This window comes from Cucumis sativus, chromosome 3 (genome assembly GCF_000004075.3).
Source record: "Cucumis sativus cultivar 9930 chromosome 3, Cucumber_9930_V3, whole genome shotgun sequence".
Taxonomy (NCBI): domain Eukaryota; kingdom Viridiplantae; phylum Streptophyta; class Magnoliopsida; order Cucurbitales; family Cucurbitaceae; genus Cucumis; species Cucumis sativus.
This window is the reverse complement of record NC_026657.2, coordinates 10,132,939-10,147,089: the sequence shown is the minus strand read 5'-3', so window position 1 is coordinate 10,147,089 and position 14,151 is coordinate 10,132,939. Positions and strand designations below refer to the sequence as shown.

Here is a 14,151-nt window from a genome sequence, read left to right as displayed (position 1 = left end):
CAAACAAACATAGTCATTTGATTATTATTAAATAAAATCGATAATCACCTTTAAAATATGGTTTATGTTTTTATTGGAAATTGAAAAAAAAAAAAAAACAATACAACTTTAATAAAGAGGGTTTTTTTTTTTTTTTTTTTTTTGCCTATTGTGGCTTCTTAAGAGAATCTAAAACTCAATAAATCCAATAATGAAGTGAATCTAACACCTATAAACCAATAAAAAAAATGTTAGAATGAATTTCAAATTAAAAAATTGAGGTCATGGTTGCAAATATTGGATTATATTTTGAATTTCTCATATATATATATATATATATATGAACAAGAAATTGAACGATTTCATTTCAGCTGTCTATGACTCTGTACAGACAGTTGTCAAATCCATTCTTAGCCAAATTCACTTCTCAAATTTAGTAAAATAAAAAAGTTGTAACGCTCCCAATTCAATACATCCTTGGTTCTTCACACTTATATATCAATTGCCAATATCAAAGGATTATATACTCAACGACGATGACTACGACCGTAAAGTATGCGGTGGCTACGTCCAAAGTTGAGTTTGAAGCCAAGGTAACTCCGGTGGTCCTCAGTTCTTGCATAATGGCCGCCACCGGAGGCCTCATGTTTGGCTACGACCTCGGGATTTCTGGTGAGCGATGGTGTCATTATTTTTCAACTTAAACTTTTAGGTTAGTGGATGATTTAACGAATGTTTTGGTGCAGGGGGAGTGGTGTCAATGCCTTCATTTCTTAAAGAGTTTTTTCCAGTAGTGTACGAAAGAACACAAAACAAAAAGGGAGACGACAACAATTATTGTAAATACGACAATGGAGAGTTACAAATGTTCACATCATCACTTTATATTGCTGCTTTAATAGCAACATTAATAGCATCTTTCACATCAAGAGTTTTGGGTCGGAAACAGACAATGGTGATTGCTGGGATTTTCTTCATTGTTGGAACTATGTTAAATGCTACCGCCATTACACTTTGTATGCTCATTTTAGGAAGAATTTGTTTGGGTTGTGGAGTTGGATTTGCAAATCAGGTTAGAAATTTCTTGGAATTTGTGGAGACAGATTATGTTTTTTCTTTTTATTTTTTGATACATTTGAAATCATGTTTTTTCTTCTTTTGGTTGTTGATAGGCGGTGCCGTTGTTTCTTTCGGAGATAGCGCCGGCGAGGATGCGAGGAGCTTTGAATATGTTGTTTCAATTTGATATTACAGTTGGGATTATGTTTGCTAACCTTGTCAATTATGGCACATCCAAGTAAGTTTAAACATGAAGTGTTTCATTTTCTCAAGTTTGTGTAATTGCTAACAAACCCCCAAGGCTGAAATATTAGGATTCAATGGGGATGGGGATGGAGGCTATCAATGGCATTGGCTGGGGTTCCGGCGATGCTATTAACCATTGGAGCAATCTCAATTGATGATACTCCAAACAGTTTGATTCAACGGGGCTATTTAGAGAAAGGAAAATTGGTTCTAAGCAAAATTAGAGGCACTGACAAGATCGAGTCAGAGTATTTGGAGATTGTGGAAGCAAGTCGCACCGCTGGAGCAATAAAAAATCCTTTTGGAATACTTTTTGCTCGCCAAAATCGACCTCCATTAGTCATTGCCGTACTCTTTCAAGTTTGTCAACAACTCACGGGAATGAACGCAATTATGTTCTATGCTCCAGTTCTGTTCAACACGTTGGGTTTCGGCAACGATGCGTCTTTATACTCCTCTGCGATAACAGGGATCGTTAATGCCATTTCTACATTAGTCTCCATTTACATGGTGGATAAGGTCGGTCGAAGAATCCTGTTGCTAGAAGCTGGAGTTCAGATGTTCGTCTCTCAAACCATCATTGCAATTGTGCTGGGATTAGAACTCCAAGACAACTCTAATAATCTATCACAAGGGTTGGCGATTTTGGTGGTGTTGATGGTATGCACTTTTGTTTCATCGTATGCTTGGTCTTGGGGACCTCTTGGATGGTTGATACCCAGTGAAATCTTTCCATTGGAGACACGATCAAGTGGACAGAGTGTGGCTGTTTGTGTGAATATGATGTTTACTTTTATGATAGCTCAATCTTTTCTGTCCATGTTGTGTTATATGAAATATTGGATATTCTTATTTTTCTCTTGTTGTGTGATTGTAATGTCATTGTTTGTGTACTTGTTGGTGCCAGAGACAAACGGTATTCCCATCGAAGAGATGACTGAAAGAGTGTGGAAGCAACATTGGTTTTGGAAGAGATTTATGGATAATGTGGTTGAAGAGAGGAAGTGTTCTTTTTGAATCTAATATTATATTATACATTTCATTAGAGAAATGTTTTGTGTTCACAGTCTATTATCATTTATAATTTATTTATTTAAATTTACTATAACTATTATTTATCGATGATAAAGGTGAAACAAATTGGAAAAACTATCTACTATGATAGTTGTATACATCCCAAATTGAAAGGAGGAAATAAAAAATTATCACAAAAGTTAAAAAACAGTCATTTTTGGCGATAAAATACAGAATTTTTCATAAAAGATACAAAAAATAATTTATTTAATTTATTAAAATAAAATTATTTTAAATAAAAAGTTTATTAAAATTAGATTTTTTGTAATTCTAAAATCATTAAATAATTTATTTATTAAAATAAAAACATCTCCAAAACCCGTTTCTCTACCTCCTCCTCTTCCTCTTCTTCTTCTCCTCTTCTTCTCTTCTTCTCTTCTTCATCTCTTCTTCTTCTTTTTTTTCTTCTTCTTTGTGGAAGATCCACATGTCGCCCCTCCTCAATTTTTCCTCCCTTCCACTAACCATCTCTCTCCCTCTCTCATGCCGAAAACGACGAGACTTTTTGTCAACGACACCCGAAATCCCCCTCTTTCTCTCTTTCAGCCGACGCCACCACCCAACATCCCTTGCACCGCTTAACTCACTGATGAATCTCAACCATTATTTCTATTGCTTGTATTTATACAGCATATTAACTTCAAATGCTTTCACTTTACCCACAATGGGATATATTGATGGTTCTTTTTATGAAAAACATCCCTCGTACTTTTGCTTTTATAGGAGATATGTGTTTGTTTTGTCTACCATCCTATTCAATATTGTTGTTTACGATTGTTTTTCTAATTTGAATCTACATTTTTTTCTTTATGGTTGACTATGTGATGAAGGATTTTGGTAGCTTACCATGTGTTTGATGAAATGCCTCAATGAAGCATTTGGTTGATTTTTAATTGATTTTTGTTCGTTCGAATTAGGAAATCAAGGCCAAGGAAGATTTCATGGCTATGGGCTGAAGCTTTGAGAAAAAGAGAATGAAAAATGAAATGTGAGATTTTAAACGTTGATGGTTTGTAGAGTCTTTTTGTTTGTCTATGCGTTTTCCAAGTGAATTTGAGTACTTTTGATTTTTCTATTGATATTTTGTTTATGGTTGCTATTGAGTTGTATCGTAATTGCATGATATTTGTGAGGTAAGACATTTGCTATTAAACCTAAATGTATCACCCTAATTTTACAACTTGGGGGTGATCTCAAAACAACCAATGTCAATATCTTCTTTAAAGATCATTCCAATACTTTCAACGAGAACAAAAATAATAATCAACAATCAAATTGTCATCAATTGAAGAGTATGAAGTTGAAATTGGGTTTTAAAATGGAGTTGAGTGTGGAGTTGGACTTGAAATTGGGCTTACAATTGGAGTTGATACTTATACTTGGACTTTGTGAACCTTTATTTGTTGAAGGTGATGAAGTCATTGATTTTTGGAGTCTAGCAAATTATCAAACAAAATGAAACAACAATAATAGTGATATATAGAACTTAATACTAGAAAAGTCAATGAGCTCATGCCTTGAGAAATGAGTTCAATGTATTTCTCAAAGTTCTTGTATTTGTATTTGTCTCGGATATGTATGTGTCTATTGTTTATTAGCTTACCAAAATGTTCTTCAATACATATCTAATGTCCAACTCACAAAGACTTGGTAACACTAAAATGTTCATCTTCTTTTTGCATAACTATTGAGGCATAAGTCTAACCAATTTGTTTAATATCATTTGACAGTATAAAAGTCTATGGAGCCCTTGTTTAGATAGGTTCTTTTTTACTGTTTATATTCATGGAGCCATTGTTTAGATAGGTTTCTTTTGACTGTTTAATATATTGAAATGTCCATTGTTTATCATTTTTATGAATATCATATTTTATAAGAAGCATAGAATGGAAAATTTGAGCTAGTTTGCATATTATTCAATTCTAGATATATATAGAAGAAAAAAACTTTGATCGAGGAGGTGAGAAAACTAGTATTTGGAATATATTTATGTATGAGAGTTGCACTTTATATTTTCATCCTAAAGTGTACATACTGGAAATGACTTGAAGTTGTTGTGATAAATTTTGTAATAGTACCATCTTACTATGCACAAATGATAAATTTTGAGCAAGAGCCATTGTTGTAACAAACAGTTTTTTAAGCATATAACATTTCTATTTATAGGCAGTATATCATGTAAATTTTCTCCTAAATCTCCATCAATGACTGTATATCTCTTTCTATATGACCCTTTTTGTAGCATATCTTCATTGCAGCAATGTAATTATCTTATCTTTCTCTCTTCCACTTGTTAAGTATTTGGTTGATATCTTTTCTTAGATTGCCGCTGAGTTAATTAACCTAATGTTGGTAAATATTCTTTCATATCTCTTTTTTGGTTAGTGATGTTAAACTTTACTCTTAAAATATCGAAGGTGTTGGAACGGTGGAGAAGTGCAAATGTAGTATGTTTTGATGTTGATAACACAGTTTGGGTTTAGTGACAATTATTGAGGTGACCTTGCTAGTTCTCAATCTCTAAGGTCAGTTGCCAATATTATACAAATTTCACATATGTGACTCATGTTTAATTGATCTGGGCAAAATATTCCATTATGACCTCCAAATTGTCAAATTACATGTCAATTATTTCATGATTTTAGTGTTCTTACTGCTAGGAGAAAAATATACATTTTTTTTATCATTTGTTGATTTTCTGTTGGGATTTGTCATATACTTTGATTCATTTTTCATTAGGTTTATCCTCTTGATTCATTTTTCATTGGGTTTATCCTCAAGGTATAGTTCACTGAAGCCTCATTGTTAAACTTTAGACCAATTGGTCATTGTCTATCTTTTGGTATGTACTTTAATCACATCTTTCTTTTGAAATATATATGTATTATGTATGTTTATAATTTTATCATTTAGACACACGTTATTTATATTGCACTCAATTGAGCAACGATTTCCAAATCCCACCATGTTTTCATCCACCTTGTGTAGTTGCAGTAGCCGCAAGGGAAAATACGGGTTCTTTCTTTCTCCTTTGCTCTTTGTTTCTTCTTAACCCTAATTATTATCTCCATTTTTGAATAGTTTTGTACATTTTCACATTGGACTTTGGTCCATGGTTCTACTTTAAATTTGATATATCTTTTGTTTCTAGTCATTTTCACGTTTGGTTTGTAGGAAGGTTTAGTAAATGCAGTTGTACTTGAACATATTATGTAGTTTTTGTTTGACAATCTATTGCTATGTTGTCTTATGTGCTTTGTTATTGAATAATCTTGCACTTTGATTTGTTGAGATGCAACCTAGCAACATTTTCAATTTTAAAAACTGATTTTTACTATAAGTAATTGCATGTTCTGAGTTAGATTTGCTTATAGGAGATGGTTACAAGGTATGCTTTTCTCTTTCCTTCTGTCCTCCACACTTTTTTTTCAATTAAACCATTTGAGATATATTTTTCTTTAATTGATTGCTAAGTTAAAAAGAATGTGCTTCCTTGTTATTCATTCCACCGTGTTGTTGTAACCACAGAGTTCCAATTGGACAAGAGAACTATAAACATTACTTTATGATCAACATTTGGAATTTCACAAGAGCAATTCATTATAACATCTTTTACTATTTTGTTTCATTCATATGGTATATTGTTCTTCGTCATATCTAATTATGACATATGATTGTTAACTAATAAAAAGACTTGTTAACATATCCTCATCTTCAAAGAATTCCAGGTTCTCTCTCTTAGTGTGTGGGTGTGAGTTTACTTTTTTGGGGGTGTTCTGGTAGTTCTTGAGCCTAAATACATGAAGTGTTATGACTATCATGCAGTTATGGTAGTAGTCTTTTTTTCAATTTTCCTATTGGCTAAAGACATGTTATGTGTGTGCCATTTTCACTGTTTTTTATTGTGTTGGGAGGGGGCTGGAATGAAGGGTTGAGATATTCTTTAGACATATTCTAAAATGAGATTTTGTTTTCTTACTAGGTTTGGAAGAATCTATTGGAGCAATGAATCCAACTTGGAGAAATTGTTTTATATAACACTTTTTGATTTTTTTAGAAATGAAGAATTCGACCATGGTTCAAACAACAAAGAATGTTTTCAAAGGTGAAGGATTACCGGTTGGTTGTTTATGCTTGTACAAAAAATTATGTTATATGTATTATGATGGTATTTACACTAGTTTTGATTAAGGGTTGTAATTCTATACTTGTAAATTGTTCAAACTTGATTGGAAATGTACGAATATTACAAAGTGTATTATAGTGTGTATATATTAAAGTGTCAACCATTTGTTTCTATATGAGTGTTATGTATTATAACATTATTGTCGTTCAAATGGTTCGACAAGGAGAATAGGAAAAACGGTAGTAGTTGAAGAATTTGCAACATGAGATAAATGTCATAATTTATGAATTCGTTATACTCCATAATTATCGTCAATATTAAAACAATGACATTTGTTTTATAAAAAAAATTGTCAGAAAAAAATGTCGTCAATAGCAAAACAATGTCATTTAATTTCTAAAAACCTGTCACGGTTGACATATCCTTGACATTTAAAAAAAGTCATAAGAAACGAATTTGCGACATTTTTAAACTGTCGTTAATACGCAAATGATGAAGTTATTTGTTGTCGTAATATCAAATATGACAGTTATTTGTTGTCATAAAATAGTAGTTAATGACTTTCCATGACTGTAAATAAATGTCACGGATTTTATTCGCAACAGAAAACAACTATCGTCGTAGACCACTCTTCTTGTAGTGAAACTTTTATTTATAATAAATAACATATAACTTTCTAACAAAGAAAACTCAAATTTGATAAAGACCTAAACTTATATCACGAGACCAAATTATTAATTTGACTTTGACTCAACTACACTTGTAAGATAAATGTTGATATTTGATTATTAATTTATATCATTGATAATTGTTCTTTTCTTGGGTTAAAGGCATAACATTAAGACGAAACATCAAGTTCATGTATTTTTCTAATCCAAGCAAGAAAAGTCAGCAGCTTTGACTGTTCATTGACAAAGGAAGTAGCCAAATTTTCTTTTATTGTATTTATAACTAATGAAGGAGATCATCGGTTATTGGTTTATGAGCTAATGAAAAATGGTCCTCTATCAAATTTCCTATTTGAAGAGAGAGATATTCAAAAGGCTAAATGGGAGAACAGAGCAAAATGGTTGTTATATCTACATGAAGAGTACGAGACCCATATCATCCATTGTGATATCAAGCCACAAAAGATTCTCCTTGACGAAAAATTTCACAGCGAAAATCTCGAATTTCGACTTAGAGCGAAACTTATGAAGAAAAACCAGATACGGATAGCCACAATAATGATAAGAGGAACAATGGGATTTATGATGCCAAAAGGGCTGAAGAATGCAGCAATTACAAAAAATAGTAGATGTTTATAGCTTTGGAGTAATGCTGTTAGAGACCATATTTTGTAGAATGCATGTTGAAGAAGAAACAGAAGGAGATGATGATGCAACAACGCTTGTGGATTGGGTTGTAAGTTGTGTGAGATCAGAAAGAATGAGAGATTTAATAAGCCATGATTCTAAAGCAATGAAGGAGTCTAGAAGTTTTGAAAGGACAACAATGGTAGAAGAAAGTATTGAAGTGAGAATCCCTCTTTTGGTTGAAACAGATAATTATTTACAATTGCATGGTTAAATGTTTTAATTAGTATTGATTAAGTAATTATGATGTAATATCCACTCAGATTAGCTAGAGACAAGTTTCAAAAGAGTATGGGTGTACAGTGTATAGCAACAGCCAACCAGCAACATAGCCCCCTAAACAAAGTTGAGGGGAACCAATACTGGATCGAAATAGAAACAGAACCTCCAACCCCTCACCAACAGAGATAGAAGAACGAATGAGGACAAAGCAACCCCTCCGGTTGCCATGCACAAAAGATGTAGTGTATAGCTTAAGATCAGAAATTTAGAAACCTAGGAAACAAAATTTGAGGGGAACCAATCCGAGAACTAAACAGAAATAGAACTCTCACCCCCACCAACAGAGATAGAAGAGCGAATGAGGACAAAGCAATAACCCTCCGGTTGCCATGCACAAAGGGTGTCGTGTGTAGCTTAAGATTAGAAACATAAGATTGGGAAGCTATGAATTTTAATGTTCCATCTTTGCTAGGGACAAAATCATGTATGATATTTGTACAAGGAGATGAACTTTTTAAGCTTTTAAAAAGTGCTTTTGCGTATACTTAATAAGTCGATGCAAACACGTTAGCTTGTATATTATGGAAGTAGCTTATTGAATCAGCTAGATGATACACTTTTTCAAGTGTGGTAAGCTTATTTGTTTAACGAGCAAGCTTATGAGCCACTTCATTACACATGAGGAATATAATGAAAATCCACAAGGTAGCAACACCGGTGACTTTTCTTGTAAGTATCTGTCTTGTAGAAGTATTTTACGTAACACAATTGTTTGGTTGGATTTATCCTTAATTGCTTTCTACACTCTCAAATTCAAAAGTCATCCATGACTTTTCTTCTTTCTTCTTTCTCCTTGATTTTTCGAGAACTTTCTTGTTGACTTACAAGTCAAAATTTTGCTGTATCCAATCCAATCAAAATGATGCCATGGCAAATGCAGCTTTTAAATACTCTTTATTTCAAATTCAAACCAAATTTTCAGAACTTGATGATCTTCAACTCCATCTGAATACTATACTCCACAAGGACTAACCATTCTTGGCTTTCTCCATCTGGAGATTTTGCCTTCGGTTTCCATAGTCTTTCCAACAATCTCGACCTTGTTGGAATTTGGTTTGATAAAACCCCAAAAAAGACACTGGTAGGATGATAAGCAAGTAGGTTTAATTCGTTATTGATTCTTGTAGGTTTTAGTCATTCAATATTTGTCACCTCTACAAAAATCTTATTCAGCCAGTTGGTTTCAAATTTCAAATATATTCATGGCCGACCAAAGCGATCCGTGTAAACTTTTACAAAAATCCATAACCGAAGCGATTAGTTGGTCAAAAATTATAAAGAACATACTTAGAACTCTACATTTACTTTGCAAGTCAGAATGCTCACTTCAATATTAACTCTAAAGCTATTTTTTTACGTGGTTGAACTCCAATTCAATTAAGGGATACCCTATGAGTTGATAATAAGATATGTGGGGGAGTGGGTTTAAGGAAAAAAGGGAAGAAAAAAAGAGAAATGAATTTAACTATATTAACATAGAATAAAATTACTTGAAATTATTATATTAAACCTAACCATCTAAGCTTAGAAAAGCTTAGTTCTAACTTACATAAATTAGGAGAGATTAACTAACTGAATGGCAACTCTAAAAACCTAACTAATAAACATCCCTAACAACTAACTTGAACAGCAAGCCAATTATCTTTGGGATTCTTGCAACCAGTAAGTCCAAGTTTATCTTTTGTAACCTCAATTGAACATTTCCTTTTCCAAAGACATTCCTGTGTAAATCAAAAGAAAATAATAATCAAAATAATAATAAGAACAATGGTAATAGCAATAAAGTATTTTTTGAAAAACATTTTAAATTTAACCTTTTCAATAACTGAGAAGGCTTCTGACGAATGACAGCTACCCTTATGGAAGTTGTTACAATTGCCCTTAGGGTTCCCAAATCCCACAAAAATAATTCTTTTGACAGTCCTATCATGGCATGTTAACTCCAGTTTGCTTCCCAAGTCAACCTTTGCACAAACTTTCTTCACCCTCGTTGTTTTAATTTCTATATTCAATGGCATCCCACCAAATTCCTCGAACAAAATCAAAGTGTTTTCTTTTCCGTCGTTCATATACGACCTCGGAATATGATACCTAATAATAATCAAACTTATATAAGTTTTTGAGTTCATCAATGAATTAATCAATTGCACATACAAAATACGCTTACCATCTTTGAGTCGGCTTTCCACAGTTAGTAGCACACTTACTACCATAATAAGCCCCACGGTAGTCACAACTTGAAGAACAACCATTTTCAGTAGCAAGATAACTTGGCCAATATCTTCCAATACTTTTTCCATTAACCCAAGCTTGACCTTTTCCCATACCCATTAAATCCACTACCACTCCTTCACGTCCTTTAGGAGTTGAAAAACTAGTCTATATATATATATCAAAAACATTATAATATATAATCAAAATCAATCATATTATAAAACTTCTAAAATTAAATTAGTCGAGGGCCAGGGTGGAGTTTTTCCTTTTACCTTATACCAAGTGAAATTTTGATTTAATGGGAGATTGTTAGATAGCCATGGCTTTCTAAATTTATGGTCAGGATCAAAAAACTCATATTTTTCACCATCCAAACCAACTTTGTAAATCCATTCATTAGTTGATAAATCCCTTATGGTTTTTCCATCAGCAATCAATTCAACAGGCCCATAAATTCCCACCTCAACATTTTCATAGTATGCTCCATAATTCTGCATTTGTGTAAAAATTTCATATATATCAAGAGGGGTATTTTAGCAAACTTAATTTAGTTTAATTTATTTAAAAGTACTTACAGGTAATCCAACGGTGGCACTTAATAGGGCAATTTGATTGAATCCATGCCGTAGATTCCTTACTTTCTTCTCTAATGTGAAACTATATTTACCATATGGACCGAACTGTGTCCCTGAAAAAAAAAAGTAACATTGTATGAACTTTTTACTATAAAGTTTAGTAGATTACTTGAGAATGATTATAGTGAATTTATTACCAATATGTTTATTGTTGACGAAGGCATGAAGTATATGGCCACGAGTCTTAACACGTAATGTTACACGTTTGCCGAAGAGTGGATCGTTTCCATTTAGATGGAATCTGAAAAATGAGGGGCCAAAAGGGATTAAAATGTGATTATTATACCTAATTTTAGTTTCTATGGTTATGAAAAATTAAAAAAGGGGAAATTAAAGTAGTTAAAATTACCCGGTGAGGTACCACAAATAATCACTGCTATCATTTGTGACCATCTTTTGATCAATAAGGCTATTGGCAGTGATAGCACTTCCTGATATATCGCCTTCATGTGTAAGATGCTCAATTTTCTCATTTCTCCATTGCCATTTCAATGGTTTTTTGTGTTTTCCTACTAAGCTCGGAACCATTTCTCTTATTGTTGTTTGAGTGTTTACCTAATGTTCATGAAATAATAAGAACACATCAAATTTATAATAATAATTAGGGGTGCAACAAAAAAGAAAGTTTTAAAATAGAAAACTCAAACCCATCACCCATCCAAGATATGGTTTGTTTTTTAAGAAAACCAAAATGTATGTATGGGTTGACAGTCAGAAAAGTGGCAAACAAACAGCCAATTTTCAATTTAAAAATCAACAAACAGATTAGTTTGTTTATACCTTAGCAGTGTTGTAAACTTCGGTTTTGCAGTCAGGAAGAACAGTGACAGACCAACCAGGAACAGTGTACTTTCTTTCTTGAAAGGTAATTTCTCTATCACTATTTTCAGGATTTCCAAAGAAGCAACTTGATTTTCCTTTGTAGGTATAAGATGTTGCCTGTTACAAAATATTGGCCACACAGTCAATAACTTTAACAAATTTTCCAAACCACAAACTACAATATATTTAAAATACTCACCGTTGTCGAATGACCAGTGTCAATGTGCTTGACATCACCATATGTCAAAACTTTCTCCATAGACCTGATAAGTTCATGAAGTTGCTTCAAATGTCCCCATTTTGGCTGGTTCATATTCCCTAACAATATTTAAATCAAGTTTAATTTCCATTTTTATTAAATGGGTCTCATTTTCAAAATAAAAAATCTACAATTAATAATGTACCATATTCATCCAGCGGTGCATTGTAATCGTAAGATGTAGTAATGTAAGGACCTCCTGCACTCCTACCAAAGTTCGTTCCACCATGATACTATACATATATTTAAACGAAATTAGGTAAAAAGGAATGGAAAAAACGATTCTTTTTAAGAAAAAGAAATTAGTGATCTTACGAAACTACCATATAGTAATTGTGCAAGGAACCACCATATTGGAAAAAACGTGCAACAGCAAAGGCAAGATCTTCCGCCGTTCTATATGGATCTCTTTCTCCCCAACCCTTGAACCTAGTGTTAGTAATTTTGTTATTATTTACTGAAAAATATTGAAGTGCATTTCCATCATCACTATTCGTATAAGTCAAGGTCAAAGAACAAACCAGCCAGCCCAACTCTCAGTCCACATTTTAGGACTATTTTTGTTGTTGGGTTTGAATTGGTCACAGTAAAAGCCATTGCATGTATTAATCTGTCAATTATAAATATAGATGAAACAAAATCAGTTTTTAATTATTATAAAGAGAACACATTGAGAAAGGGGTAGTGTAATGGTAATGCATACAATGGGCTGAGGAGCATCTCCTTGTTGACACATAATCCAAGGTTCACTGAGGTTGTAAGATTGTGCTAACTCAGCACACCATTTCACATATTCTTTTCCCTCTTGTCCGTACGATCCTTCCACATTTCCAAACTCGTTTTCAATCTAATTTTTTAAAAACATGTTATTAATTTTTTTAATATATATATATATATATATATATATATATATATAATTAAATGATTTTTTTTAAAAAAAAAATAAAAATACAAAACAAACCTGGGCAACAATGATGGGTCCTCCTTGTGATGCAAATAGCTTATTCTCCCTCATTTTGTTTACTATTAATGTAGTGAACTTTGCCATTTCATCCTAAAATCACAATAAATTTTGTTATAATTGATTTTAAAAAATATCAGCATGTAGACTTATAATTAGTAAAAATGATTTTTTGTTAGAAAAAAGAAAAAAGGTTACCTTATAAACTTGATTATTGGTCCTGAACTTAATGCCTGGAAGATTATGCAACCAAACAGGAAACCCTCTGTAAAGAAATTTCAAAATAAATTAGTTTAGGAAATAAATACAAATAAGTAAGAGTGATAATAATAATAATAATAATAATAAAGTAAATTATATATATTTACCCGTAATTCCACTCGGCACAAACATAAGGTCCGATTCTTAGAATAGCATAAAGCCTTTCTTTTTGTACTGCTTTAATAAACTGTACTAGATCATTATTTCCTGAAAAATCATACTGAAAGGAAAAATAAAAAGGGAAATGAATCCATTAAATTGTAATGAATTATAATTCACATTATATATATATATTTAAAAATAATGAGATAAAAAGTACTTGGCCACGTTGGGGTTCATGGGCATTCCAAAATACGTAGGTTTCAATTGCATTAAGGCCACCATTTTTTGCTTTCTTCATCAACATTGGCCACATCTAAAATTAATAAAGTATATGAGAAAAATAGAGAGTTAAATTAGGTAAATGAAATATATATAAAGATTAATAAATGAGAAAAATTACTCCAGGACTGCTACGAGGATAATGGATTGCACCAGAAATGATAATTTTTCTTTCTCCATTTATTTTCAAAGATCTTCCATCATAAGTAACTGAAATTTTCTTTGCAGAAGAAAATAGGGCAACACTGAAGAGAAAATAGTTTAATAAAATAAAACTTCTACTAAAACCCATTTTTTTTAACACTAACGTTTTACTCATGGCCACTGATCTCTATTTATAATTATATAACAAAGAGTGTGATTTTAAAATTTTGTTATCGTTTGGATTTTGTTATTTTTGGTTTATTTTTTTGAGATTTTTAATGCAACCATCTATAGACAGTTGGGATTTGTTATAAGGAAGAAATAGATTTAATAATTAGTTTTTAAAAAAAAAA

The 14,151-nt window shown here is 32.1% G+C and overlaps 2 protein-coding genes across 2 annotated transcripts; one reads left to right on the top strand and one right to left on the bottom strand.

Annotated features, from left to right (window-relative positions):
- The first annotated feature begins 515 nt into the window (after positions 1-515).
- Positions 516-2,346, top strand: LOC101222294 (sugar transport protein 13). The gene is made up of 4 exons (XM_011654456.2): positions 516-651; positions 726-1,051; positions 1,152-1,276; positions 1,353-2,346. Exons 1-4 carry the CDS (start codon positions 516-518, stop codon positions 2,299-2,301), a joined length of 1,536 nt encoding a protein of 511 aa, XP_011652758.1. The 3' UTR covers positions 2,302-2,346.
- Positions 2,347-9,607: 7,261 nt separating this feature from the next.
- Positions 9,608-13,945, bottom strand: LOC101222054 (beta-galactosidase 7). The gene is made up of 18 exons (XM_031883221.1): positions 13,776-13,945; positions 13,593-13,688; positions 13,381-13,493; positions 13,211-13,277; positions 13,013-13,105; positions 12,755-12,898; positions 12,573-12,661; positions 12,375-12,480; positions 12,197-12,284; positions 11,992-12,110; positions 11,751-11,909; positions 11,320-11,525; positions 11,108-11,211; positions 10,911-11,023; positions 10,608-10,826; positions 10,289-10,500; positions 9,936-10,212; positions 9,608-9,842 (listed from the first exon to the last, which is right to left on the bottom strand). Exons 2-18 carry the CDS (start codon positions 13,686-13,688, stop codon positions 9,732-9,734), a joined length of 2,316 nt encoding a protein of 771 aa, XP_031739081.1. The 5' UTR covers positions 13,776-13,945; the 3' UTR covers positions 9,608-9,731.
- Between the last annotated feature and the right edge of the window lie 206 nt (positions 13,946-14,151).